Source organism: Balearica regulorum, chromosome 14, assembly GCF_011004875.1.
Source record: "Balearica regulorum gibbericeps isolate bBalReg1 chromosome 14, bBalReg1.pri, whole genome shotgun sequence".
Taxonomy (NCBI): Eukaryota; Metazoa; Chordata; class Aves; order Gruiformes; family Gruidae; genus Balearica; species Balearica regulorum.
The window spans coordinates 2,357,359-2,383,828 of record NC_046197.1 but is presented as its reverse complement, the minus strand read 5'-3'; the positions used below and the strand labels follow the sequence as shown (position 1 = coordinate 2,383,828).

The following is a 26,470-nucleotide window of genomic DNA, read 5'->3' as shown; positions in this document are numbered from 1 at the left end:
TTTTATGGTATTTTCATCAAAGCTGAAGTTCAAGCCTCATCACATTCACGTGGATAAAAATGACAAGGGATAATTCTTTTAGCCAGAGGGATGCTTCAGTGCTCAGAAGGGCTTTCAAATGTAGGAGGCTGAATCCTGATGAAGTTAATTTACTTCAGCAAATACACCTAGCAGACACAAGATGGTGTGTTTTGTGGAAGGAAAGTCTTGATAACTTGTCTTTCCAGTTGTAACTTTCTGCTGTTGCAGCCTCACAAAAAGGGGAGGTATGCAATCCCTTTTGTGCAAAAATGAAATGTAACTTCAAACATCTGCTGCCGCGCTGGTAGTTTCTCTGGGGACTCTCAGTGGAGAGGAGGAAATGCTAATAAGCAGCTTATGGTGCAGATTTTATTTAAGTAGCATATCCATATTACCAAATCTTACTGTGCAGTGACTCGTTCTTGCATTTTTACAAAGATAAGTTACTGCTTTGTACGCAGCACTCATTAGCATGCAAAATTTTGATTGTGTTTGTATGAAATAGATTAAACTTAATGCAGTGATAGTCTTAAAAAACTGCTCTACAGCTTTTCTAGGCCCCTGAAAGACAGCGCAAGCAGCAGCAGCCCTTGCAGTCGGGTCTGTTTTGACTAAGTCATGCTTGCTTATGATGATGTTTGTCAGTCATGTCTCCAAGCAGAGGACCTGGCTTCTGAGCAGTCCCTTGGTGTTTGGCAGTCATCCCCCTTCACTCTAAAGCTGGTAGATAAAAATGTATTCTGACGATCTCCGCCTCCCCTGAGCATTTAAACAGTTCCCTTACAACACGTGATAAGATTAATGTATTGAAATACTACAGCTCTGTATGTTTTATTTTGAAAGTAGCCTCTCCTTAGCTCTTACTGCTGCGCAGCTCAGTATTCTTGCACCACTGTCCTCAGCCTGTTGTAAATGTTAATCAGTGTAATTACTGGGGATTAAACTGTAGGGAGGATGTTACATCATGTTCAGCGTCTGAACATAAAGAATTCCCAGGTGTAAAGTAACTGTGGCAGAGTCCAACTTCAGAGTCCAAAAAATCCCTTGCTCCCATCCTCAGTTGATGTTAGATGCCCAACACATGTCCCTCCAAAGCCCCGTATGCATGCAACATGATGTTTTTATACATCAGAAAATAAGTCAAACTTTGTTTCTGTAAAATGTCTTCTGTTTACATGCAAGGATGGGGAGAGAATGGGTGCCTTACACTGATTTCTGACAAAGAGAAGGCATCAGAATAACTTGATATTGAGGACAGATGCCAAGAACGCACTTTGAAGGCAGACTGATACGTGGTCTTGCCATGGGAAGACCCAAAATTATTTCTTGTTCTGGGAAATAATTGTATCTATGCTGTAAAGACGTGAGAGGAAATCACAGGCTCTGCAGTTTAGATGCCAGTTTTCACACATGGTTTTCGGCTCAGAAGAGTAACCCTTGCGGCCTCTCCGCCTTGTGTGGAGTTCCGCAGAGGTGCACCAAGGCCGTGGGCTGGCTAGCTGTGGGACAGAAGTGGAAAGAGAAGCCTCCATTATAGATGAGAAAGCCACACATCATCCTGGATTTCTTAAAATAGAATTGGAAATAGGTGTGGAAATAAGAGTAGTAAGAGAAGAGTAGTTTTGGTGTTGTGGGTTTTTTTTAAGGTATGATTCTTGTAGGGGTAATTTAAGGTTGTACTTAGCTACAGGTAAGCAGTTAGCATATGAGAGGCCCTAGAGAAAGAAGTTAGTAGTGGTGACTAATTAAATCAGTATAAACAGCTTGACTCAAGGGAGAATCAGTCCCTAGAAAATCTGAGAAAACTCAGACTTTTGTAGAGTTGGTTATCCCGTAATAAAATTTAGGAGGGAGGAAGGGTCTGAGCAGAGAAGTGTTAATGAGATGGTTATCCTCAGCTAGCCCGTCCTGCCTACAAGGCAGCCTACGCATGTTTTGGAAGCAGAGGAGACTTTCCAGCCTAGCAGGTGGCAAAGAGCTAAGCTGAGCAAGTTGGGCTGTGTGTTGCTAGCTCACAAACTGTTCTTGAGCCTGAAAAAACCTGCCTGCAAATGGAAGCGCTCTGACTGCTAATGGATTTCAGGGGTGTGGAAGGTGCAACTTAGCCCTCGGTAACAGGCGCTTCTGGGTTTTGCAGTTGCATATAGAAATATTTTTCTGCCGTACCTTTCCTGACTTGCTGTTGGGGCAGATTTCCAGCTTTTTGTGGGGGTTGGCTTGTGTGGCTATCGTGCCCGGGCGGTTGGTGGGTAGAGGGTTTTAGGGCCAGGTCCAGTCGGGTTGTGTTCGTCAGAGGCTTGGATGGAACAAAGGGGTTTGAACTCTGTCAGCATCTACTTTATTTGCTTTTTTAAGAGATTGCGAAGATGAGAGGACTGGAAAAGCCTGTACCTAGGCAGAGTATTTGGGAGGATGGCTCTGACTGTGCACTAGTTTTAGCAGGTAGTGTCTGAAGGAAAGCATTGGTTCCACCTTACCTTTAAGAAAAAGGGGGGGAGAATCAAAGGAGGGAGTAAAAAATTGCTTTTTCAACCCATTTTGTAAATAGGGTTGAAGTCTGGGGACTTAACATGGGTCCCAGGAAGAGTGTTTGTTATGCGCTGGTTCCTAATATAGAGCCTTCAAAACGCACGAGTCTAGTGCAGAAGCATTTGTGTCGTAAACAGGCGTGTATTTCAGAAAGTATTAAAATTCATTCTCCCTGCTGCAGCCCAGGTCGGCTGGTGTCGTCAGCGGGAGGCCGCAAAAGGCTGCGGACTCCCTGAGGCGCAGCACGCCAGGTTTCCTTCCTCACGGCCTTCTCCCTCCCCGCCCGACTCCCGCTGCAAGCGGGGCAGGTTTGCCCTGGAAGCGGGCGGCCGTGTGGTGACTGCCTCCTCCTCAGCACGGCGGGCCTCTCCCCGGCGGGCCCCGCGCCGCCTCCGTCCCGGCCGGCGCCACAAGATGGAGGCTCGGCCTGCCCCGCCGGGACTACGCTTCCCGGCATGCCCCGCGCCGCCACCGCCGCGCGAAATGGCCGCCAGGCGGAACTACAACTCCCGGCATGCGCCGCGCCGCCTCCCCGCCAGGGCTGCCGGCCGCGTCGTGCCTGCCGCCGCCGCTGCTTCCGGGGGACAAGGGGGCGGTGCCTATAAGGTCACGCAGGTAACGGAAGTGATTTCACGTCCGGCGGGCTGCGGCGCTGGGAGGGGAGCGGGGCGGCGGGCGCGGAGCGGAGCCGGGAGCGAGCGGGGCAGGAGGCGGCGGAGCAGCTCGGAGCCGGCGTGCGCACCCGCGGCCCTTCCCTCTGCGCGCAGGTGAGGCGGCGCGGGTGGGGGCACGCAGCCCCGGGCCGCTGCCGACGACGGCGGGGGGGGGGGGGGGGGAAGAGAGACGCCCCCTCCCCTGAGGCGGCGCCGGTCTCCTCCGCCTCCTTCTCCGCCTCCTCCTTCCTTCCCCCCCCTCCCCGCAGCGGCGGGGCCGCCCCGTGGCGCCGTCTTTATTGTCTCCAGCTCCATCCGGGTCCTGGGCGGGGGGGGCGCTCCGGCGGCGCGGGGCCTGCCGGGACGGAACGGAACCCCCGCCGCGGGGGCGGCCCTTGTGGGCGAACAAAGCGGGCGGGGGGGGGGGGGGGGCGCCACGGAGGCCGCGGCGGCCTGTTGGGCCCGGGAGCGGATCCACCCGCGCCGGGAGCCGTTCCGCCGTTCCAGGGTGCTTATCGGCAAGGCGAGTACGCGGCTGCCGCCGCCGGGAGGGGCCGATCCCGCCTCCGTAACCGCGATGGTATCGGCGGAGCGGAGCGTCACCCCCGCGGCCCGGCAGGTTCGCCCGGTTCCCGCTGAAGCGAAGCGGCTCCGCGGGCGTCGGCGCTCGCTGTTACCCGAAAACCTCGGCACCGAGCGAGGTGTTTTGGGGAGCGAACCCCGCTCCCGGCGAGGGGTTTCGGTGCCCGCCCGGCTCCCGGCGGAGCTGCTGGTCTCCGCGCCTTACAACCGGGTGCTTTTCTGAAGCCTCAGTGCTGGCTGGCTGTGTAAATGTAACGCAGTCGGCTGTTCTCAGGTAAACTGGAGTGCTTTGAAGTGTTTCCATCAGATAGCATTGGCATTCCTCGTTAATTTAATTAAGAAATCTGTTTATTATAGGGAGTGTAATCACTTGACTTGATAACCGCCACTTGCTAATCTAATTAGATAAGAAACTGGGCCGGCGCTCCTGGCTCAAGAGTAATCACTAGTTAATAAACAAATAACACCGTTTTCTGCACAAGTTCAGAGCACTCACTGCTGCACCAAACCAGGTTTGCTTAAACTTCAGGTTAGGCTAAAATCCTCCCGTGCTGCTTGCTGTGCTGCTTTGGGATGGTCAAAGCAAATATTTTAATCCCCCCCCCCTTTTTTTTCTTTTTTAATCCAGGGTAAGGACGTGGGTTTTGTTATATGTCATTAGGCCCATTGGCCTTCTCTCTCGAAGTAGGCGTTAGATAATCTTCTTTTGTGATTGGGGTTTAAATGCAAAATCTTGAATTGGAAAGCTTTGAATTTTAGTGATGGTCGGTCTAGAGCTCTTCACTGCTTTAAATGCAGCAAAACTCAGAGAAACAAGTAAATTAATGGACCTTAGCAATGTTCTGCAGTAATGAGTTCCACACTTCATACAGAAAATATTCTGGGTTTGTAGAATGGTTTGGGTTGGAAGGGACCTTAAAGGTCATCTAGTTGTTGACTGAAAGTGCTGTTGTTATGGGATTTTTAATTGCTGACTTCATTCCCAAGATAAAAGTCCTGGGTTTTTTACTGTCTTTCCTTATGCACTTACACTGTTTCTCCTGCATCACCCCCACCAAAATCCCAGAATAATTTGGGGCTGGATCTCCAATCCTATCGCTATGCAGAATTCTCTATATTTTCTGTTCCTTCACACTACTAATGTTATATTTCCTGTTCTAGTGTAAGGAGCTTTGAGATCCTCTGCTTTCCACCTACTCCCAGACGGAAAATGCATTCTTTTTATTCATGACAGTAGTGTAGCCTGTCACTGTGGCTCGTTTTCTGCAGCGGCCTCCCTAGATTGTGACTTTTTGCAAGACTAAAGTGGCATTTGGCTCTCCTCCTCAGAATTGCCTGTGGCTCATGACTACAAAGCCTGTAGCCGATACCGGTGAGACGAGACTAATCCTGTCCTTGCAAATGAGTGCAGAAAGCTAGCTGGTTTGTATCTTGAAACGGTGAAATGGAAAGCTCCCCATAGAGTGTATTTTATTACAAGTTACAGAAAACCAAATTACAAGGAGTTGCTGTGAGTAAGGCACTGGCCTGGGGCTCCCTAACTGTTCTTGTAGGGTGTTTGTTGATATTTTTTCCTGTGGGAAAACTTTAGCAGACTGAGGGCTTCATCAGATAAACTTCAGATATTCAGGTTGAGCCTCGGATCTTTCTTGACGATAATCAGCCACGTCGTCCTTCGGCAGCGATGGAAAAAGTTGTTTCAGTCCAAACGTGAAACATTTCCCTCCCTCCTAAAGTAAATAGCTTGCGTTCTGTGGGAACATTTAAGAAATTGGAAAACTAGCCCATGATTCAGCAAATTAACCTTTCAAGCTTTTACATGAACAAATAGAGGTGTTTTAGTTGTTATTGTTACTTTTACGGACTTGTCTGGGTACAGTTGTCTTTGTACAGAAGTTGCCTGGAATTTGGCCTGAGAACCTTACTCTGCTAATGCAGAGTTATTCACCTGTGGCGTAAATTGTTGGTGTGCAGAAAGCCCGGTGGAATATTAATAGCAAGATTCACTCCACAAAAGAAAAGGTGAAAACAAACAAAACAAAAGGTTAAAAAATATAAATAAATAGGCTTTTTAGACTCTGAGGACTCTTATTTCTTTTAGTCCATCCTGTTTGTGAGCTTGTGAACACCTGAAGTTGCTTACAGCAATTTCAAGCTTGAATCGGGGTGTTAAATGCGATGTCTTTTCCTGTTTTATGTTAAGTGCTGCCAGTAATCCTTTGCAAGTTTGTTTTGAAAGAACATCAAAAAGAAGCTGTTTTGTCTTGCTAGAATACCCGGGTTCTGCTCTCATTTGTTGTACTTCCTAGGGAGCTAAAGTGTCTTCCGTACTTGGGTTTGCCTTTGGTTTAAAAACATTGAATAGAGCAAACCAAGCAAGTTCCTTTCTCTTTGTGCTTTTCTTAATTGGTCATTTGGCTGTGGCAAGTCTTTGACCTGCTATTACCAAGGTTGGAACCAAAACTTGCATTAATTCCATAGATAATGGGACCAACTGAAATATGAAGGGAAAATACGAACTTCTACATGATAAGCCCTTGTACTCTGATACCAGTGGAGGCTATGTTTTGATATCCACTTCTCCAAATAAGTCATTTTTTTGATATGCAGAAAATGAGCTAAAACATTGATTTGAGAATAAAACAAAAATATTCCCACTCGCTGCTGCTTCATTTCCTTGCAAATATTTAGCACTAGAAGATCACTCGAGTTTGACTTTTTTTTTTGAGCTCATTGCCTCATGTGCTTTTCATACTGTAAACAAACAAACAAACACTGCCAGTATTAGTATCTAAAAATACTCAGCTTTTCCAGTATTGATATCAGTTAGAACCTAGGCCGTGAGCAGACTTGGGTCTCTGAACTCAGAGTTACGAGCTTCACGCAGGCTGATGAGCCTGACAGAAAGGCTGCAATACCAATTTTAGGACAAGGATTCATCCCAAATGTGGCTGGTTGTGGCTAGGTGGAACAAAGCACGCTTGCCAGCTGTACCTTCGTTCCTTGAGTTCAGGGCGTTGCGATATCGCGTATCGCGGACATGTTGTGTGCTCTGCAGGCACGACCCGATCCGTAGTAATGAGGTGGGATGAGAGGCAAGCACGTACTGTCTTCCGGTGCCTTGTCGCGTTGTCTTTACCTGAAGCTTCCCAATCAGTGGGCTTTTGCTAATGAAGTAGCTGGGAGAAGTGTTGCGCTAACTTGGCTCTGTGAGGAATCGGTGCGCAATGGTTTCTGCCTCGCTCGCAGGATGTCCCACGGTGAAATGGCTGTGCAAGTTGGTTCATGCGATCGCATAGAACATCCCGTAACTGAAGTTGAGGAGGCTAAAAGTCACACCGAAGTTTCCCCTGCTGTGGATATCCCTGCAAATTGTTGAAACTCATGTGGGAGCTTTAAAAGTATTTTGGAAAACAAATTTTCCTGTTTTTTCTTCAATGTTGCCTTAAATTTATTTTCCTGCTGGCAAATACGCACGCTTTCTGGGGTTTTTTTCTATCACTTTTCATTGGTCTGGGTGCTTGGCGTTTAGTGAGGTGTAATTTGAGAAATTAGTTTGTCACTCGAATCTGCATATAATGGAACCTGTGTTTCTGATACTCTTGTGATTAGCAGAGCTCCTCTGCCACAGTCACGCCAGGGCTACCTGGAGCCCTCGAATAGAGGTGCAGCCTGCCCTTGGGCTGGACTTACGCAGAAGCAGGGTGATGAGTGAATCTGCATATCTTTAATGACCGCATTTCTTAATTGCAGACTTCAAATCAAAGACGCAGCCATGAAAGATCCGAGTCGCAGCAGTACTAGCCCAAGCATCATCAGTGAAGATGTGATTATAAATGGTCATTCTCATGAAGATGACAATCCCTTTGCGGAGTACATGTGGATGGAGAACGAAGAGGAATTTAACAGGCAGGCAAGTCGTTTCCCTCCGTAATGTTGTGATGTGCTTTACCATTTTGTAGCTGAAGGGATCGGTGCTGTGGCTTAGCAACCGGGGTACAAGACTGGAAATCCTTCAGAGACGGGGTTTTTAGATAGAATTGCTAGAGCGATCCTGGGGAACAGACAGATCTTAGTTTCTCTGGCAATAAATTATTATTTGCTGTAATCTTGGTGGAAAATACGGGAAGTACAGCATGTTCTATTGCATCCATTAATTCCCTACTTCTGCAGGAGGGGAGGGGGAAAAAAAACCCAAACAGTTGACAGGCTTTATGTGGCACTTTGGAAGGGACAGGTCTTGCTGGGCTGCTGAGCTGCGGCAGGTTTATGTGTGCAAACGTGCCGGTTGTGGTAGTTGTGAACTAGATGTGTCCAGGTCTGCACGTGCCTTGTCAGCAGGGCTGCTCCTAAGGGAGTTGGTGGCCGTGGCCGTCCCGTTCATTGCTTAATACCTGTGTCTTACAGCTGGCCTTCGCAGTCAGGTTGGAAGGAAGCCTTCACTTCGTCTTTCACCTTGTATCTGGATGCAATTTTCTCTCCTGTGGAGGCCAGGAACAGCCCACCTCTTTCCGCTGCCCCTTTTTTTTTTAATCAAAACTCAATCTTTGTACTCAAGGAACTGTTTTCTCTACTCTCCAGCACAGCATGGCCCTGCTGAAGGCTCAGAAGTCTGAGCTTCTGAAACAGGATATGTCTGCTGCACTCTCTTTAGGGTGCCAGCAGGGCACAAAGCTAATCTGAAATTGAGGTTGCTCGCAAAACTTAAATTCTCTTGTGCGTACGCCAGGATGATCTCGATGTTGTTTCCTGTTTGGTGGGTTTTTCCTCCTGGGGACTGTTACCGTAGTTAGCATACGGGGTGTGTAGTTCTTGGGGAAGGAGCTGAGAGTTGTGCTGTGAATAAACTATTTTTCAGGTACGGATTCAGTTTTCGCAGAAGAGGAAAGATGGGAGAATGGTCTTATTCAGGCAGGCAAACACTTTGCGGCAGCCTGGTCTCCTGCCGCTGCAGGCACATCTCTCTCTGGGAACCTGAACGAGTTTAAACTTGGGCTGGAAAACGCGAACAGGCAATATTAATTTCAAGACATTTGGGGAATTAAATGTAATTTAGTACTTCTGGAGCTGCCATTGGAGGCACCTGTAGGTGTATACCCATGTAACACAAAACCTGGAGCCAGGCAACCCCTGCTGTAATCCTAGCTGGTGGCTGCCTGCCCACGGCTGCCTTTTACCCGCCCGCAGGACAGAGACGGTGCCTCACGAGAGGAATTGATTGGAGAGCGCTGTCCTTGCTGGAGTGCTTTACCGGGGAAATTACTAAATTGGGGGTTTGTGCAGGGTTTGAATTGTCTGGACAGTGGCTTAGAGCATGTGGTAGTGAGTCCCTGTTGCCCAAAAGCTGTGCAGCGTGAGCCCCAAGTGTGCTGGTGAGTGGGTTTGCCCTGAGCACGGAGGACCTAGATTTTACAGGAATCCTGAACTCTGGCATTAATTTTTTTGATTTGGTATTTGTGGTGTGTAACTGAATTTCCACTTTAGGATCGAGGATGTGTTTGATTTCAGAGCGAAGGATAGATAGGAAAACTTGTTTGAGCTTCCGTTGAGTGAACTTTTAAATCTGTCCTGAATCATTTTTCCACTCCCTTATGTCTGACAAGTCATTCACACCAGCTTCTATTTCCTGGCTTTCCACTCTGAAGTACTGCGGTGCAGGACACGGAAAATTTGTCAGGACGAACTCCCTCCAAAGCTTGTTTACTGAACAACCAAGCAAAACTTCCCTTTAATCCTTGCAATGCATGTCAGTTCTGCATCAGTTGATTTGTCCTGCTTATAGTACAGGAGGTCAGCGTTCTTAACCACTGCTGAGATCGTGTGGAGCTCTTAAGAGAGCTGCATAATCTACAGCTGAGGAGATGCGTGTTCCAAGTGACGGGCAGTGGTTATTTTTTCCCCAAGACTCTTGCAGGACGCTTTCCGAGGGAGTGTGCCTGGCTGCATGTCTTGTCCCTGGTTCCCTTCCTCCTACTTGCAGTGAATTCAATCTAGACTAGTTGGTACAACTGAAATTTTCACTTGGAACCAACATTTTACCTTGAGCTCGTAACAAGCTGCAAACGAAGCAGCCAGGGCTGAGGGGTTGTCCTGCCCTTCCTTTTTAACTGCAGCCCAAGTTTCTGGGACGAAACGCTTTTCTAGATTAAAAAATCGAAGCCGCTTGCTTTCCTGCAGCACAAGCGTGGTGTTCTGCTAGGAGTCCTGTCGCATATAGCTAGAACGAAGGTCAGCTAGGTGCGCACACCCTGGAATGAAGACACAAGCTCTCAATAAGTTTGTTGATGAAATGGTTTCTTGTCATTGTATAGATCGAAGAGGAGTTGTGGGAGGAAGAATTTATTGAACGCTGTTTCCAGGAGATGCTGGAAGAAGAGGAGGAGCACGAATGGTTTATTCCAGCCCGTGATCTCCCACAAACAATGGATCAAATCCAGGACCAGTTCAATGACCTTGTTATCAGTGACAGCTCATCACTGGAGGATCTGGTGGTAAATTCGGTTTCTCATTGTATTTCTAAAACTTGACGTCTCTCGTCCAAGGCTGATTGTTGTTGTTGATAATGGCAAGAGAAAATCCTTTACTCTTAGCTCAGAGACGCTTAAACCTTGCCTAGCTGTGGTGGAGGGGGAAATGTGGAATGGTTGGGTAAGGGATGTTTCCTTGAGTGACGGGACCTATTCAGTGGTTTTCTTCATAACCACATGGTGCCTTTCCTAGCCCATGTCATAAATTCAAGTGGCTTTGGGTGTGCATACCATGTTACGAAAGAAAGGCAGTGAGTGAAGCACGCTGACCACGTGAAGTGCTGTTCGGTGGCAGGACTGCAAACGTTTAATTTGGCATCTGCCAACACGTACGTGTTGGGTAGGTATGAGCCGTGTCCTCACGTCTGGTTTGGAGCCTGCAAACCGTACCAGGTCTCTTTGTAGAAATCCTAAGGATGAGGAAAGCAGTTAAACTATGATTATTCCCCATTTCTTGCTGTATGACTTCTGTCCAGAGCTTAACTGAAAGGAAAGGGCAGTGTGTGCATATTTTCCCTAACAAAATACGACATTACTAATACAGAGCACAAAACCCACATAGTCGCGTCACGGAACTGCTGTGAAATTCAGATGTGAACCCCGACTTTTCTAAGCTTAAGCAGCTGCAGGTGACAGTTTTGGACTCAGTTAAGAACACAAAAAGCCTAATCCTCCATTTTGTTAGGATAAAGAGCTTGTTTTGGGGGTGCTGGCTGCCCACCTAGAACTGCAGGACCTTGTAGAGCAGCCGCTTGCCAAGCGGGAGGGCAGGGTAGTCACAGACGTAGACATATAAAAAAAATCAATACAGTACTCATATACGTTAAATTCCCAGAAGCGGCTTCGGTTCCTGGAACAAGTCTCCCCTTGCTTAAACAAGCAAGATCCTAAAAACCTCCTGGCACGTTTTACCAGCTCAGACTTCAGAAAAAGCTATTTCAGCCTTAATCAAAGTCGCTGTATTTGCTGCAGGCCTGAGGTTTTCTTGTTTCCTATTCCCCGAGCCCTCATCTGACTGAAACGCCCAGGTGGTGGATGGATAATTCAGAGACTAGCACAGAGGAGCAGGCTTTTCTAGTGATTATAGAGACTTTGGGTACGTGCGGAAGCCCTACGATACGCCTGTCTGTCACTCTAAATCCATAAACTCTTCCTAAGGCTGTCGGCCTAGCGTTGTATTCAGCTTAAAGATGAAATTCAACTAGACTTCTGTTTTTTCTCTTCCTCAGGTGAAGAGTAATCTGAATCCAAACGCAAAGGAGTTTGTTCCTGGGGTGAAGTACTTAAATATTTGAGTAGACTGGGCCCTCTCTTGGTGGATGTAGCACAATTTCCACACTGTGAAGCCAGTATTAGAAGATTTAATTGTAAAAGCTCTCTCTTCTTGTCACTGTGTTACACTTATGCATTGCCAAAGTTTTGTTAGTCTTGCATGCTCAATAAAAGTGCTGAGACTGTTATTAAGTAAATCTGTCAAAAGTTTAATGGAAACATAATTGGGCCCTGGCTCTCTGCAAAGGAGGCAGCGAGTGAGGTAAGAAGCACCAGTCAAGTTGAGACAAAGTACCACGTTCATAAAACCTTCTGCAGACTCTGTCTTTTTAAATAGGTATCGGAATTTGCTACAGATGGTCTGTTTTTAACTAAAGATGTGTTAACTGGTGCCAGTTTGCACCTGATAATGCCTTAACTTAAAAGTGAAAGCGAGGAGATCTGATTGTTATGCAAAATTAGCTAACTTTCCTTTGAAATATCAGTATTGTTACTAATGTTAATTTTTTTCCCCATAAAAAAACCTTCATGCTCCTTTTAAGCAGCATGAGCTTTAACAGAAATTTTACAGACCTGTACAGAGTCGTAGATTTCAGCTACTGAACTAACATCCAAGCGATCGGAAGGAAGGAATTCCCTGTACTTTGCAGTATGTTATCATGTTAGAAACGTTTCACTTCCTAATTATGTTAAAGGATCTGTGAGTTTCATCACAATTTCTTCCAAGAACCCAGATGCGTACATAGCGCTGCCTATGTAACTTTTAGCGTACAACTTTATTCTAGCTGGATTTAACCAAGGAAACCCTAGCATTAGTGATTTGAGTGGTGCTTTTCCCTTGCTTTGTTTAATCATCACTACACAATAGTCTACAGCACAACGACTTTTTTTTTTTTTTCCTTTTAATAAAGCTAGAACAGTTTTGGCTTCTTAAACTTCATATTTGGGTAGGTTAAGCTGCCATACGTGTTCAGTGTGAATAGTGTTTAAGTTGAAAATATTGTAAAAAAATTATATTTTTTCAAAAATATTTAAAAAAATAAATAATAGTAGAACTGATGTGGTGGCTGTCTCATGAATATGCATCTCGCATGGAAACTCGTTTGGCAGCGTGCAGAGGAAAGGGCTGACGTTACGGATTTGGTGTGTCTTCATCCGAGGCTGGACCTTGCTCTTTTATTTATTCCCTCCCGCTTTTTGCGTTTCCCTGCCCGTATTTTCTTTCCTCCTCACCGCCAGTAATCCCGGTTGAGCCGCGCTGCTGCGGCACGGGCAGTCCTGGTTTAACAGCTGATGCACTATAAATCCCGCTGTCCGAGCTGGGGTGCTCCGGGTCTGTAAGCCCGAGCGCCGCAGGATGTGGGCGGTGGGCGCAGCGACGGCCTCCAGCAGCCCTCGGGCACGAGTCGGATCCACTCGTGCTTCGTAAATTGTCCAGCCTCGCTGCTTTTATTTTTTCAAGCTCTGCGTAAATCAAAGGGAAACACTTCAGAAATTGCACCGTGCCGCAGAGCAGGAAGAGTGAGATGACGCCTTTATGCAGGTGTTAGCCTGCGGCGTAGCCGCATCGCTGCGTCGGTCTTGGTGGAAGAACCCCTCGGAGCAATTCAGTCAGACCAACTCGTTTGGCCGTTGCTTTGCAAAATGTGAATTGCAATTTTAGCCCGGGCTCCTTCCCGAGCGTTACCTTCCACCCCCCGGGTCCTGCAGCCTTCCTAAAGCAGCAGAACTCTTCTTGGTGTTTCCACTGACGGAGGTAGTTCAGACTCGAGCGCCCGAAGGCAGAAGGTCAGGAAATAAATCGCTGCCGTGCCCCGGCTTATTTTTAGCCGGAGTGGGAGTTTTGCCAGAGAAGCCCCGCGCGGCCGGCAGCGCTGGCTCGTCGCTGAGCTTCCTCCCGGGGTCTCAGCCCGGCCCGTCGTAGCGCATGGCTACAAGGGACGCCGGTGTTCTGGCTGTTGCCGATTGGCGTGGTGACGGGGCGCTCTTTCTCTTGCTCCGGCCCCAGGAAGAAGCGGGAAGAGGACAGAGCTGACCCGAAGGGTGTTGGACACCGTGTGACGTTGTGCTCGGCAACAAAACTGGGGCAGCAGCAGAAGGGGGGTGGGAGGGAGCGCGGCTGGGCATCCCTGTGTTCGTAGGGGGTGACGAGTGTTTGCGTTGGCATCGCTTGGGGGGGTTTTGGTGGTTACTTTTTTCCTCTCTTCACTTACTAAACTCTTTGTCTCGACCCACGGGGGTTTTTTTTGCTTCTGCTCTTCCTGCTCGGGCTGGGGAGCGAGCGCGTGGCCGTGCCACCGCGCCAGTGCCGACGGGCCGTGGCAGGGTCGCGCGATGCTGGTGTCAGCTTTGGCGTTTCACTGCTAAATCCAAGCCCAGAAACGGGCTTCGCTGTCGGCAGTGGGGCCACCGGCTGTGCGAGGCAGCGCTTCGCCGCGATGGCCGGGATGGGGCCGGCTGTCCCGCGCTCCCTGCGGCAGGGGTGAGGTCTAGCGTGTGTCCGTGTTGGGCAGCCCGGGAGACGGCATGGAAAGCTGCTGGAGCCCTCGAAACGCAGGAGGGACGAGGGAGCGGTGCAGGACGCACCAAAGACACCGGTAGGGCAAGTGGGCTTGGATTTTTTTATTTTTTTTTTTTAATTGTACGATCTTCAAATAGGCATCCTAGCGCTGGTCTGGATACTGTGCCCTGCGCAGAGCCCGCTTCCCCGGGTAGCCCTGCCGAGGCCAAGGGTGAAAATTCGTGGCCCGCGGTGGGAGTTCGTGGCTCCGAGGGTGGCTTACGAGCTTCGGCGAGCGCTGAACGAGACTCAACCAGCCACAGCCTGCGGCGGAGAGATGGCACGGGGGGTGGCGGGTCCCCAGGCCGGTGCCCCGGGAGCTCGGGGTGTCCCCCAAAGGCACCTTTGAGTTTCGCTAGCCCTGTGTTCCAGAGGAGCACCAGAACCCTCGGCTTTGGATTTGGTGGGTGCTAACGAACTCGGACAGCACCCGCGGGAGCTCGGCTCGGCTTCTCCGGTGCCGGGGCGCGAGCCCTCCCCTCGCTCAGACCTTCGTGCACACGGAGAGCCCGTCTGCGGTATCCTGCGCGTCTGCGGCCGCCGCCGCGCCGCTGCCCCTCGCCCGGGCCTTAAACCCCGTGAACACCGGGCAGATGGGCACATGCTTCAGCCACCGGCTCCTCCGCACCGCGCTCATCCCGAAGGGGAAGTCGTAGCTCCTCAGGCTGGCTCTCGCCGCGCTGTCCGAGTGCGCGCCCGCCTTCCACTGCACCAGCCCTCGCTCCTCCTGCGTCCCTGCGGCAGCCGGCACCGCGTCGGCCGAGACTCCGGCCCCTGCCCGCCCGCAGCCGGGGTGCCCAGCTCCCCCCCGCCCCGCAATCCCTCCGTGCAGCTCTGAGCCAAAAGGAATCTGTCCCCAACCCTCCCCGCTTCCTCCCGCTGGCTCCACGTGCTTTAATTACCCGGGATGGTGTTGTCCAGGATGAAGGCGACGGTTCCCCCGACGAACATCTCCGTCGTTAGCAGCACCGTCAGTATCTGGTCCAGCTCGGGGACACCTGTGAGAGCACAGGGACTGAGCCGGGGCGTGCTGCGATAAGCAGGATTTGCTTAATTAATCATTTCTTACCCAGGGTGGGCAAGTGCCTGTGAGATCTGCCCTCCTCTCTCCCTAAACACCCAAAATTGGGGCTTTTTGTGGCGGGCAGGTACCTGTGCTAATGGCCTTGGGGTGGGAATCCAGATAGTTTGGCAGCGTCAGCCCGAAAAACATGGCGAAGCCCAGCACGAAGAGGTTGCGGGAGGAGTTCATGTCGACGAACTGCAGGTTGGAGAGGCCGACGGCCGTGATCATGCCTGCCAGCAGAGATGGCGGCCGGGTTGCGGGCAGGCAGGGAAGCCCACGCTGCCGGCTGGGAGCGGGGTGTCAGAGCGGGATGCCCCCAAAGGCAGTGAAAGGCGTCAAAGCCAGACCCACACTCTGGAAACCCGCCCTGCATCCCTCGGGCTGCCAGACCCCCAATCCCTGGGAAAACGGCCCCGGCCTGAAGATAACAGCGCCCGGGTTTGATGTGCCGAGGTTACCGAATAAGGTGCAGAACATCCCGCCGAGGATGGGGTCGGGCAGGGAGGCGAACAGCGCCGTGAACTTGCCGATGGTCCCCAACACGAGCATGATGCCGGCCCCGTACTGTATCACCCTCCTGCTCCCCACCTGCACGGAGAGACCGGCAGCGGGTGATGGCACCCGTCCCCCCGACCGAGTCGGGGCCCCTCCCCGGCCCCGGTACCTTGGTGATGCCCAGGACGCCGATGTTGGGGCTGGAGGAGGTGGAGCCGTTGCCGGTTCCCAGCAGCCCTGCGATGATGCAGGAGATGCCTTCGGTGAAAATGCCCCTGGGGAACAACGCGATCGGGCTGGTCCCCGCCACGGCGCTCCTGCGGCGGCCCTGCCTGCTGCTGCCCAGGGATGCCGCGGCGTGGGCAGGGAACCGGCTGGCCGTACCTGTTAATGGCGTGCACGGGGGGAGGGGGGGCTCCCGCCAGCCGGGCGCAGGAGTAGTAGTCCCCGATGGACTCGATGATGCCCGCCAGCGTGGCGCTGAACATGCCCAGCACGGCCGCCGAGGTCACGGTGGGCAGACCCCACTGGCCTGGCAAGGGGCAGAGCGGGGTGTCAGGGTGGGGGGGCACCCTGGGACCCAGCCCCCGGGTGCTTTGGGGCCTCCCCGGGTGCTCCCCAGGCCCGGTGATGCTGCGCCAGGTCCCTGCATCCCCTGAGGCGAAGGGGTACCGGGGGGACCTGCGTGCCGTGGGGCTGCCTGGCACTCACAGGGGTAGGGGACCCGAAACCAGGGTGCCACGGACAGGATCTCCCCCCGGGCGTCCGTCCTGGCCTTGTAGCCGTACACCTCGGGCTGGCTGGGGAAGACGCCGGTGCGCGTCAGCACGTAGCAGAGCAGCCACACCACCATGATGGCCAGGATGATCTGTGGGGGCAGAGTCCGGGGACGCACCCTGCATCGCTTGCAAACCCGTGCTTGGAAAAGGAGGGGGTTTTTTGGGACACCCCCCGCAGGACCCGTCAGCTCTCGGCCTGTCCCTACCGGGAACATCTTGAAGATCTGGACACGGAGCAGGACGAAGCCGCTGCCCCGCCGGTAGCCGGGCAGGCAGACGGTGATGTGCCGCAGGTACTGGGCGAACAGGACGATTAGGAAGATGGTCCTGGGTGGGGGGGGATGGGAGAGTGAGACACGGTCCTTCACACCCCCGGCAAGCTCCCGGCTCTGCAGGGGACACCCCTACCCCCCGGTCCCCCCATCCCCGTCCCTGTGCCATACAGCGCGGCGATGCCCCAGTGGGAGCCGGCACGCTCGCCGGCCGCCTGGAAGACGGAGAGCCCGATGAGGGAGACAGTGGGGGTGACGGTCAGCGGCCCGATGTAGCTGAGCAGCGCCCCGGGGAGCCCCAGCAGCCCGATGGCCACCTCCACCAGGCTGGACACCACGATGGCCCCCTGGATCTGCAGGGCATGGAGGGAGGGCAGAGGGGGGGGGAGTCAGTGGCCCACCGGGGATTTTGGGGTCCCGCGGGGGCGGCGGCGGGGGCGTACGTACCTCCCGCATGCGGGGCTGCCAGATGTGGGAGGTGTTGAGCGGCAGCGCCCAGTTGCCGTAGATCTGCTCTGGGGATGGAGGGGGGTGAGGTGGTCCCTGGGGTGGGGGGGAGCAGCTGGGTACCCCCTCCCCGTGCACCCCCTCTGCCCTCACCTTCGGGCGGGCATCGCCACTTCTCCAGGGCCAGGATGGACTTGGCGGGGACGAGGAAGGCCAGCGCGCTCGCCTGGAAGAGGGGCAGCCTGGGGCGGGGATGAGAGGGGATGCCTGCGCCCGCGCCCTGGGGACAGGCGGGGGGTCTCCGCCGGGGCCGCGGCTCTACCTGATGCCCACGGTGGTCTGGATGAGGGTGGTGATGCCGACGCAGGTGAAGATGGTGCCGATGAGGTAGCTGACGGTGAGCTGGTCCTTGCCCACGCACAGGCTCTCGGCCAGCAGGAAGGGGACGGCGATGGTGCCACTGAAGCAGGTCAGGTAGTGCTGGGGGGCGAGGGGGGGGCTCAGCAGGGTTAGGGTGCCGCGGGGTGCCCCACGCCATGGGGAGCAAGGGCTCAGGCTCTGCTGATGAAGGGTACCCCCCCCTTCCAGGCTGTACCTGGAAGCCGAGCAGGATGCAGAGGTACCAGGGGGGCACGTCCTCGATCCTGTAGAGCATGTCCATCTCCGGCCGGGGGGGCCCAGCACCTGCCCCGGGGTCCTGGCGTGCAGGGGGCACAGCTCAGCCCCGGCTCACCCCAGGGGGCTGGGGACCAGGGAGACACCCCACACTGATCCCACGGGGGGCACAGACTGCCCCATGGGACCTCCTGCACCCAGGGGGTGGGGAGGGGTCCCAGCTCCATCCGGTGGTGCGTCACAGAAGGATTTGGGGGGGGAGTGTGTGCTGTGTGGGGGTGCCCCGTACTCACCCTGCCCACCGCAGGCAGCTCCTTCCCGGGGGGACGCGGGGGGCCGGCAGGGGTGAGAGCTGAGTTCCCGTTCTGGCAGCGAGGGTGAGGCGGGAGCCGGGTCAGTGCTGTCCCGGGTGTCCCATGGGAACGGGGATGGGCTCTGCCCCAGGTACACGGCTGGGCATGCACGGCCGGTCAGCACCACCCGGCACCCGCTCTGCTCCCTGAGAGGGGTCTGGGCTCCGAAACCCACTGTCCCTACATGATGGCTTGTCCCCAGGGGAGGGTGGAGGGGGGGGGAGTCCCTGCCGGCCCTGGCGTGCCGGACCATCCACCAGGAAGGATGGCACAGCCCGTCCCAGCCACAGCAACCCAGCATGTCCCCTTGGTCCCGGGCTTCACCGCAGCCCTCCTGCTCATCTCATCCTGGCCATCACGGGGGTCCATACCCCCGGCCACCCGCCTCCCTCCCACGCCCCGGGATCTGGCCAAGGATGGGACGGGGACGGAGGTTGCGTTCACCTGGGGCTGAGCCAGGTCTCCTGAGCGGGTCCCCATCCTCCAGCGACGCGGCCCCGGCGGCGATGGCACCGTACGGGGGGTTTTATGGCCGTGGGAAGGACTTTAGCCACCACCCGGGCCGGGCCGCAGCACAGGGCGGCAGGCTGGGAGGCGACCATTGGCTGCGGGTTGTGAAACCGGGGAGCGCTGCCTTGGGGACAGATCAGCTATTAACTCCTTTAATTACAGCTGGCACCACCGGCGGGGCCAGGGCGCTGCGGCCGCGAGCACCATGTTGGTAAAACATTAGAGCCGGCGGGTTACAAAGTAATTCCCAGCTCCCGGGGGGTCCGGTGGCGCGGGGCACCAGCCGTCACCAAACCCTCCCGGCGTGGCACAGCCGGGCATCAAGCGACGGTCGCGATGTTGGCGATGGGCGACGCCGGGAAGGTGCCCACCTCCCGGCACGTGTTGGTTCTCGCTGGGGACGAAGTCAGCTCCGAAGGTTGCCGGGGCATTAAGCATTAACCGTGTCGGGGCTACAGCTCGTTCTGCATCACCTTGGGGGGGGCTGGCCCCCCAGCCTTGCCGCCGGCGCAGGCCCCCTTCTCCCCATGGCAGAGCAGCTCCCGCAGGGCGGCCAGGCCCCGCCGGTGTGCCCCGTAGATCTGGGTCTCCCCCTGCTCGCCCACGTAGCCGTGGCACATCTTGGACAGCCTGCGAGGAGCCAGAGATGGTCACGCCGCATCCCGCTGCCACGGCGGCGAGAGGAAAGCGCCCGGCACCACCCCACCCCCACCCCCCCAGTGTCAGTTCCCCTGGACTTACCTGCTCGGCCAGGGTCCCCCCGTCACCATCACGGTCATGGGCTCCTGTCTCAGCAGCCCCGGCCCCGTCAGCCACTTCTCCCCGTCCAGCTCCTGCACGCCGTAGCTGCAGGGAGAGGCAGGGGTTGGGGACACCCCGGTCCCTGGGGACACCCCCCCATCCCTGGAGATACCCTGCTCACCTCTCCCAACCCTGCGAGCAGCTCCTCTCCAGCACCTCCACGTAATCAGACTCGCTCAGCGCCTTCCTGCCCACCTTCCCCTCTGCCCTGCGCAGCTGCTCCTCAATCTGGGGTGAAAAAGGGCAGAATCCGGCCGGTGAGGGCGGCAGCCTCCCCAGGACCCTGTTCCCGAGCAGGGTCGGGCGTTGCACCCTGTTCCGTGTGGCCCCGGCACCTGAGGTGCTCTTGCATGGGATGGTGGGTCCATGAGTAGCTGCCAGGGCGCTCGCTGGCCCCAAAGGACTTTTTTGGGGTGCTGGCAGGGGGCACGGGGTGCCCCAGGGGAGCCGGCAGCATCTCCCCGGGCTGGACTATCTCCACGAGGGCTCTCACCCCCGGTTTTGGGGTGTCATCTCCCCAATCCCCACCTGGAAGGCGATGGCGTGGCAGGCGTCACAGCGCAGGGACTCGGGCATGTGGGGCGAGAGCTGCTCCTCGGGGCTGAGCTGGGGCGCAGGGATGGAGCGGGACGAGGTGGCGGGGCGGCCCCCACACGTCTCCTCAGCCCCCGTCCCCACCAGCAGGCTCAGGGCCAGCCACGCCACCAGCGCCGGCTGCATCCTGCCGCGATGCTGAAAGTGCCGGGGCAGAGGCGCGGGGCGGCTATAAACCCCCCAGGGCCGGCAAGTGGGCGCTGATGCGCGGCCGACGCACCTGCATCCGGCTGACGTGGCCCTGTCCATCCCCGGGGCGTCGGGGCGGGGTGTGCATGTGTACATGCGGTGTCCCCGACTGACTGTCCCCTCTCCGGAAGGATTTTTTTGGTGTAATTCAGGCCTGTAATGCCTGACCCCCTCCTCCTCGACCCAAATCCTCCCCAGGATAGCGTGGACCCTCCTGGGCTGGGGCTGGGGCAGAGGTTTGGGGGTCAGGGCTGGGGTTTGGGGTTCAGGCACGACCACGGAGTCTTCTCCTGCCCCGGGGACCAGGGACTCATCCAGTGGCTGCTCCAGGACAGACAGACAGGCTGCGGGGTCCAAGTGCCTCAGCTCCCCTGTGGGGGACCGTGGGAGCCCCTTGCACGCATGCATGCACGCGCGCGTGCGCACACACCCCCCCCCCCCCTTACAGACCACACAGGCACGGGATGAATATGCAGGATTTAATGCTGTCTCAGCATTTTTATTGCTATTTTAGGGAGTCTGTGCTGCAGCCGTGGCTGTGGGGGGCTGGCGGTGGCCGGGCCATCGTCCCCCCGTGTGAACCAGCCTGGGTTGCCCTCGGGACAGGATGGATGGGGGGGAGAAGCGGGGGTGCCGCGCATCTGGTCCCTTTGCCATCGGGGCCCATGACTTCAGGCCTCCCCGGGGCTGCCAGGTGCTCACATTGGGAAATACCCTTTTTCTCCCCATTCCCATGAGGAGCCGGTGAGGTCCAGCCGTTCCCTGTTATCCCTTGGCGCTTTGCCAGCTCAGCCGCAGGCAGGGGGTATATCTCCCATGCTGGGGGCAGGGGGGTGATGCTGATTTTGGGGTTAAAGCCTGGCTGTTTGGGAAGAGACATACCATGTGGGTCGGTCCCTGGCCAAGGACCGTCACATCTGGAGCAGCGGTCCCTTCTCGGGCCCGGCAGGGCTGGCATGGGCAGGGGGCTGGCTGGGGCCAGGGCTGGCCCGCATCCCCGTGGGGATGTAGTACAGGCTCTCCAGGTACCCGCAGTCAGGACCCCCAGCAGCAGGCGGCCCCTCGCCCTTGGGAGCAGGGCTGAAGGTCCTGGAGAAGCCGGGGTTTTCAGCAGCTGGCAGGTCGGGGTGCACCGGGGAGGGGGCAGCGGGCGGTGGGGGCGCCGGGAGCCCTGGGAAGCTGCTGTAGGGCACGTAGGGTGGAGCGTAGACCCCTGGGGCCATGACCAGGGGGTTGAAAGGAGCCTGATAGAGCCCAGCGTGCGATGCCACGGGTGGGATGAGTACCTCCAGGTATTGCCCTGTCTCGGGGTCATAGAGTGTTTTCAGCTGGGGCTGCCGCGGCGGCTCCATGTAGTAGCATTTCCCACTGTCGGGATCGACGAGCATCCTCCGGTGCGTGGGCAGGTGGGGGGCGAAGGGCTTGGTGGGGCTCGGCGTACTCTTACTGCTCAGAGAGGTGCCCTCAGTCTTCCTTAGGAAATGGGGAGCATCCTCGAGGCGAGGCTGGGGCTGGGCTGGGGGCAGCGGCACCGGGTGCTCCCCAGTGGCCAGGCCCTCGGGGGGCTGGGGGAGAGGGGGCTCGGGGCTGGGTTTGCTCCAGGGCGCTTCCCCACCGGCCAGTGGAGCGCTGGCTGGGTTGGGGGCCACAGGGGATCCAAAGGATGAGCTGGCCACGTTGGAGACTGATGGGTGCCCAAGAGAAGTGGGGACTGGGTTGGGGACCAAGGGGGACCCATGTGATGAATTGGCCACATTAGGGACTGAGGGGGTCCCAAAGGATGCACGGGATGGATTGGGGACCAAGGGGGTCCCAAAGGATGTGTTGGCTGAGTTAGGGAGCAAGGGGGTCCCAAAGGCTGCACCACACAGGTTGGGGACCAAGGGGGTCCCAAAGGATGCACTGGCTGGGTAGGGGATCAAAGGGGTCCCAAAAGACTTGGTGGTGGGGTTGGAGACCAAGGGAGCCCCAAATGATGTGCTGGCCAGGCTGGAGGCTGCTGGGTAGCCAAAAGATGAGTTGGTCATGTTGGGAACCATGGGGGTCCCAAAGGACATGCTGGCTGGCTTGGGGACTGAGGGAGTCCCAAAAGATATGTTGGCCAGGTTGGGGACCAAGGGGATCCCAAAGGATGTGCTGGTTGGGTTGGAGACCAAGGGGGTCCCAAAAGATGTGCTAGCTGGATTGGGGACTAATGGGGTCCCAAAGGATGTGCTGACTGGCTTGGGGACCACAGGGGTCCCAAAGGACACGCTGGCTGGGCTGGGGACTGAGGACAGCTTTGGCATCGGAGAGGATCTGGGGGCTTTCACAGGAATTGCTAAGTAATTGGAGTTCTCTGCTGGGGAAGCAGGAAGGTATGGCTCAGTGGCTGCCGGCCACTTCGGTAAATGCTCCCAGGCCTCCCTCCGCTCCGGCAGCTGGCCAGAGGAGCCTTCGCCGGCCTCCCCAGCTCGAAACGGGGTGGTGGGGCCGGTGCTGCCCGCAGAGCCGCTGCTCCCTGCCGACACCTGCTCGCTTGTGGGTGGCTTCAGTGCGCTTCTCTCCGACAGTTTCCCAGGCTGTGGGTGCACGCTGCTGCCAGCCGGGGATCCAGCTCGGTGGTCTCCGCCATCGTTGCCACCATGCCGCTGCACTGCTGACTCAGGCCCCTCGGCGGCATGGAGCCCTCTGGTGCCACCGTGGCCCAGTCCATTCTGTCCCTCTGTGGGACTCGGCGGCGGTGGCGGGAGGAGAACGGTCTTCTCCGTCCGCAGCATGGCATTGCTCTGAACCTGGGAGCCCTCCCCGGCCGATGCCGGGGACCGCCGGCCCACCAGGACATGGAGGTGGGTCTCCAGGTGTGGCACCCCCTCCACCGCTGGCGCCCGCGGCGGCAGCCTGAGCTCACTTCGCTCCCGGCGTGGGGGGGATGCCGCCGGTCCCTCCACTGCGGCCGCCCCCCTCCGCGTGGCCTGGACCCTGGTGATGTGGACGGGGGAGCCCCGGGTGGGCGAAGGCTGGTCGCTGGCAAGCTTTGTGGGGCCCTCGGCGTGCGCCGGGGCTGGCTCGTGGCTGGCAGCTGCCAGCGCTTCCCCGTCCCCTGGCTCGGTTGCCATCTCCCGTCGGCAGACAGAGGTGCAGTGGATGACGAGTGGGGTGGCCGACGGCGGCTCCCCACCGCTTGCCGGTGCCGTGGTGCCATGGGATGCGCTGACAGTCCCGAAGCAGAGGCTGTAGCTGCTCTTCACCAGCTTGCGCACATCCCGGGGCTGGGGGATGCGCCCCTTCGTCTTATCTTCCATCTTGGGGGGAATGTCTGGCGGGGACCCCCGGGGCGGGGTGCCGGGGCTGGGTGGCTGGCGGGGCGCTGCTGGTGGCTTCTCCTCCCGCCGGCTCTGTGGCACCAGCCTCACCTCCTGCGCCCGGGAGGTGAAGAGGCGGCGGGGCGGCACGATGGGGAGTGCCAGGCTGTCGGCCTCAAAGGGGAGGGTTTGGGGGTGGCTGGGGCGGATGGCTCGCTGCTTCAAGCTGGGCCACGGCTTCGGCGCTCTCTCAAATCTGGGGGCAACATCCAGCGCCTTCCCCACCTCAGGCTGCGCTTCAAACAAGGCGCGTGCTTGCTGGTAGCGGATCCTCTCCGATGTTGGTTCTTCAGTGGCGTTGGGCAGCCAGTGGCCCCCCAGCACCTCCTGGTACTTCATCCTCTCGTTGAGTTCATTGAAGGTTGTCTTCAGCTTGCAGACACTCTCCCTCGTCGCCTCGCTCAGCACCACCCCCTTGGCAGGATGGGTGGTGGTGGTGTCCCTCCCGGCCATCGGCATCCCACCGCCCCGCAGGTCCTCGGCTGAGAAGCTGCAGTCCGAACGGGACAGCGAGCTGGACTTGCCCTCCAGGCCGTCCCCCAGCAGGTCGGTGCCAGCAGAGGATGGCCCAGAGGAGGTCGAGCTGCCCCGCAGCCCCTTCTGCTCCATCCTGATCCTCTGCTCGTACTGCATTTTCTTGGCGAGGACGTTTTTCACCAGGCAAGAGGCCGCCCTGGTCTTGCCGGTGTCAGCATCTAGGGACGCCGTCTTCATGAACTGCTTGTAGTTGAGCCTGAAGTCCTCTCCGATGGCCCTGCCCTTGCTGGGGGGGTCCTTCCTGGCAGGGGGCAGGGGTTGGGGGGCCAGGCCGTCGCCCCAGGGGCCAAAACCCGTCTCCTTCCTCTCCTTCCTCTTCAGCAGGATCTGGCGCTTGGGAACAGTTCTCTTTTTGCCATGACCCTTCCTGGCCTCCCCACTCTCCAGCTCCACGTCCACGCACTCGAACTGCTCCTTCCCCAGCAAGCCCAGCAGCTCCCCGTCCATGCCGGCGGGGAAGGGCCAGCCCACCCTGCCATGGAGGACTGCCGCTGTGCCCCGGGACTCGCCGCCAGCCGCTGGCCACCACCGTGGCCGCCCGTTGTCCTCCGACAGCGAGTTGGAGAGGCTGGAGGAGGTGTGGGAGCTGCACATGTCGAGGCGGGCACCCGGAGGACCTGAGAGGCTGCGGAAAGCCCTGGCTGTCAGTGCCCGCACTTCACCATCCGCTTCATCTGAATCGCTGGGTGCCCCGCCGAGCATCCCCCCGGGCTGCCGGGGCAAAGCCAGCTCCCCGCCGGTGGCGGCAGGCTGCCGGTCCCTGCCGAGGGGACCCATCCTGCCCCCCTGCTCCGGCGCCGGGCTATTCTTAGCTGCGATGGACAGCTGAGCCTGCCGCGGGCGGGCGAGGGGGCCGGGCAGCGGGGGGATGCCGGGGGCCCCTGCCGGAGCCCAGCGCTCTGGGGCAGCCCCCTCGGCATGGCCACCCCGCCGCCCCGCTTCCCGGGGGGGCGTCCCCTCCTCATCCAGAAACTCCAGGCAGTCCTTGAAGGTCTCCGTCCCCTCTGAGCACAGGGCAGAGTGGTAGGAGGAGACGGAGGAGCCCGACATGCTCTTGGCGAGGTCGTCACGGGGGAGGCCGGGGAGGTGGCCCTCCTCCTCCGACGCAGACCGCCGGCCGTCCCCACCGCTGCGGGGACCCTCGCCGTCGGTGCTGGGCGGCTCGGCGTGGGAGAGCAGGACGGGGTCCCTCTTCCTGCAGGGCATCATGGCAGGGACGACCCCAGGGACTGCCAGGCGGTGCCAGGGGACCCTCCTTGGTGCCGGGGACGCTCTGCCTGGGACGTCGGCTCGACCTTCTGGCTCGCTCACCGTCAGGGCGGCTGGACCCAGCGGTGGGACGGAGCAGCCCCTCGATCACATGGACGGCAGCGAGCGCCAACCCCGGGGGAGGCGATGCCAAGTGCATTGCAGGGACGCCACTGCCACCCCCGGCCTTGGGGGCTGCCGGGACTATCCCCTGCCCCCTCACCCCGCACTGCTGCTCCCCAAACCCGCAGGAAAAGTGCCCCACGACTCATGGGTGTTCCTGGGCCGTGCCCCCCAGCACAGCGAGCTGGGCTGCCCCAGGCCTGGGGGACACACAGACCCCTCTGGAGGTGTCCCCTCCTCCGAGCAGAGGGCACAGCCGGGCCCCGGGCTGCCGCTCTGTCCTCGCCATGGATCCTTCCCCGGCACCTCGCCACAGGGACGGTGCATCCCCATCCTGGGGGCTTCCCCAAAAACCACCCTGCCCCAAGCAGCAGCTCCCCCAAAACGAATCGCAAGCAGCCAGGAGCACACTCAAGGCTTGAAATCAAACCAGGCACCGAGCACCTCTGGGACTCACAAGAGCCGAACGATGGATGGCTACTGTTTGCCTTTTTCAGGGGGACCCAAACCTAGCGGCTGGGGTGCCTGGCGTGGCACAAGGGTCTCTTCAGCTTGCCGGCCCTGACCGCTGCCGCTGGAGCTCAGCCCCAGCTTTCGGGGGGATTTGTGCAGTGAAGCAGCGGTAGCAGGTGCTCCCCGGCACTGCCAGCCCTGGAGCAACCTGATGCCCAAGTCGTCTGAGTTCATGCAGGGACTAAATTTAAATCTTGGCAAGGAAAAGGAGGAGAGGAAAGCTTCCCTGATAGCTGGCCTGGCACTTAACCCTTCGCTGCTGAGTAGGGCCATGCTTGCAGGTGGCATTTGTACCCACGGGGAGCAGAGGAGACCTGCCACGGGCAGCACGCGCCGGTGTGTTGGCTTTATGCAAGAGAGCTGGGGGGGGGTGCTCCTGGCCAGCCCCAGGCTGCGGAGGGTGCGGGATTCAAATCCCCAAATCCCTACAGCCCGCTGTT

At 57.1% G+C, this 26,470-nt stretch overlaps 4 protein-coding genes across 4 annotated transcripts; 1 reads left to right on the top strand and 3 right to left on the bottom strand.

The window, feature by feature from the left end:
* The first annotated feature begins 3,194 nt into the window (after nt 1-3,194).
* Nucleotides 3,195-12,643, top strand: PAIP2 (poly(A) binding protein interacting protein 2). The gene is made up of 4 exons (XM_075766205.1): nt 3,195-3,317; nt 7,539-7,698; nt 10,097-10,276; nt 11,542-12,643. The coding sequence occupies exons 2-4, from the start codon at nt 7,561-7,563 to the stop codon at nt 11,605-11,607; spliced, it is 384 nt and encodes a 127-aa protein (XP_075622320.1). The 5' UTR covers nt 3,195-3,317; nt 7,539-7,560; the 3' UTR covers nt 11,608-12,643.
* Nucleotides 12,644-14,191: 1,548 nt separating this feature from the next.
* Nucleotides 14,192-18,794, bottom strand: SLC23A1 (solute carrier family 23 member 1). Its single transcript, XM_075766203.1, is given in 16 exon segments — nt 14,192-14,879; nt 15,047-15,142; nt 15,297-15,440; nt 15,669-15,798; nt 15,875-15,980; nt 16,090-16,237; nt 16,417-16,573; nt 16,691-16,811; nt 16,928-17,109; nt 17,204-17,271; nt 17,357-17,445; nt 17,526-17,683; nt 17,799-17,900; nt 18,112-18,183; nt 18,616-18,689; nt 18,692-18,794. Coding segments are annotated over 16 exon segments (1,980 nt in total). The 5' UTR covers nt 18,774-18,794; the 3' UTR covers nt 14,192-14,628.
* Nucleotides 18,795-18,817: 23 nt separating this feature from the next.
* Nucleotides 18,818-20,309, bottom strand: MZB1 (marginal zone B and B1 cell specific protein). The gene is made up of 4 exons (XM_075766204.1): nt 20,011-20,309; nt 19,604-19,710; nt 19,423-19,527; nt 18,818-19,311 (listed from the first exon to the last, which is right to left on the bottom strand). Exons 1-4 carry the CDS (start codon nt 20,200-20,202, stop codon nt 19,134-19,136), a joined length of 582 nt encoding a protein of 193 aa, XP_075622319.1. The 5' UTR covers nt 20,203-20,309; the 3' UTR covers nt 18,818-19,133.
* A 440-nt stretch (nt 20,310-20,749) lies between these two features.
* On the bottom strand, nt 20,750-26,382 carry PROB1 (proline rich basic protein 1). Its single transcript, XM_075766581.1, has one exon. It carries the CDS (start codon nt 25,353-25,355, stop codon nt 21,177-21,179), a length of 4,179 nt encoding a protein of 1,392 aa, XP_075622696.1. The 5' UTR covers nt 25,356-26,382; the 3' UTR covers nt 20,750-21,176.
* Between the last annotated feature and the right edge of the window lie 88 nt (nt 26,383-26,470).

What these genes read in the sequence shown, in the direction of transcription:
- PAIP2 (XM_075766205.1), top strand. Translation starts at nt 7,561, where the DNA reads ATGAAAGATCCGAGTCGCAGCAGTACTAGCCCAAGCATCATCAGTGAA. An exon ending in AAGAGGAATTTAACAGGCAG is followed by an intron (nt 7,699 to 10,096) that starts GCAAGTCGTTTC and finishes GTCATTGTATAG; the next exon opens with ATCGAAGAGGAGTTGTGGGA. An exon ending in CATCACTGGAGGATCTGGTG is followed by an intron (nt 10,277 to 11,541) that starts GTAAATTCGGTT and finishes TCTCTTCCTCAG; the next exon opens with GTGAAGAGTAATCTGAATCC.
- MZB1 (XM_075766204.1), bottom strand. Translation starts at nt 20,202, where the DNA reads ATGCAGCCGGCGCTGGTGGCGTGGCTGGCCCTGAGCCTGCTGGTGGGG. An exon ending in GCCACGCCATCGCCTTCCAG is followed by an intron (nt 19,711 to 20,010) that starts GTGGGGATTGGG and finishes TTTTCACCCCAG; the next exon opens with ATTGAGGAGCAGCTGCGCAG. An exon ending in TGCTCGCAGGGTTGGGAGAG is followed by an intron (nt 19,528 to 19,603) that starts GTGAGCAGGGTA and finishes CTCTCCCTGCAG; the next exon opens with CTACGGCGTGCAGGAGCTGG.
- PROB1 (XM_075766581.1), bottom strand. Translation starts at nt 25,355, where the DNA reads ATGATGCCCTGCAGGAAGAGGGACCCCGTCCTGCTCTCCCACGCCGAG.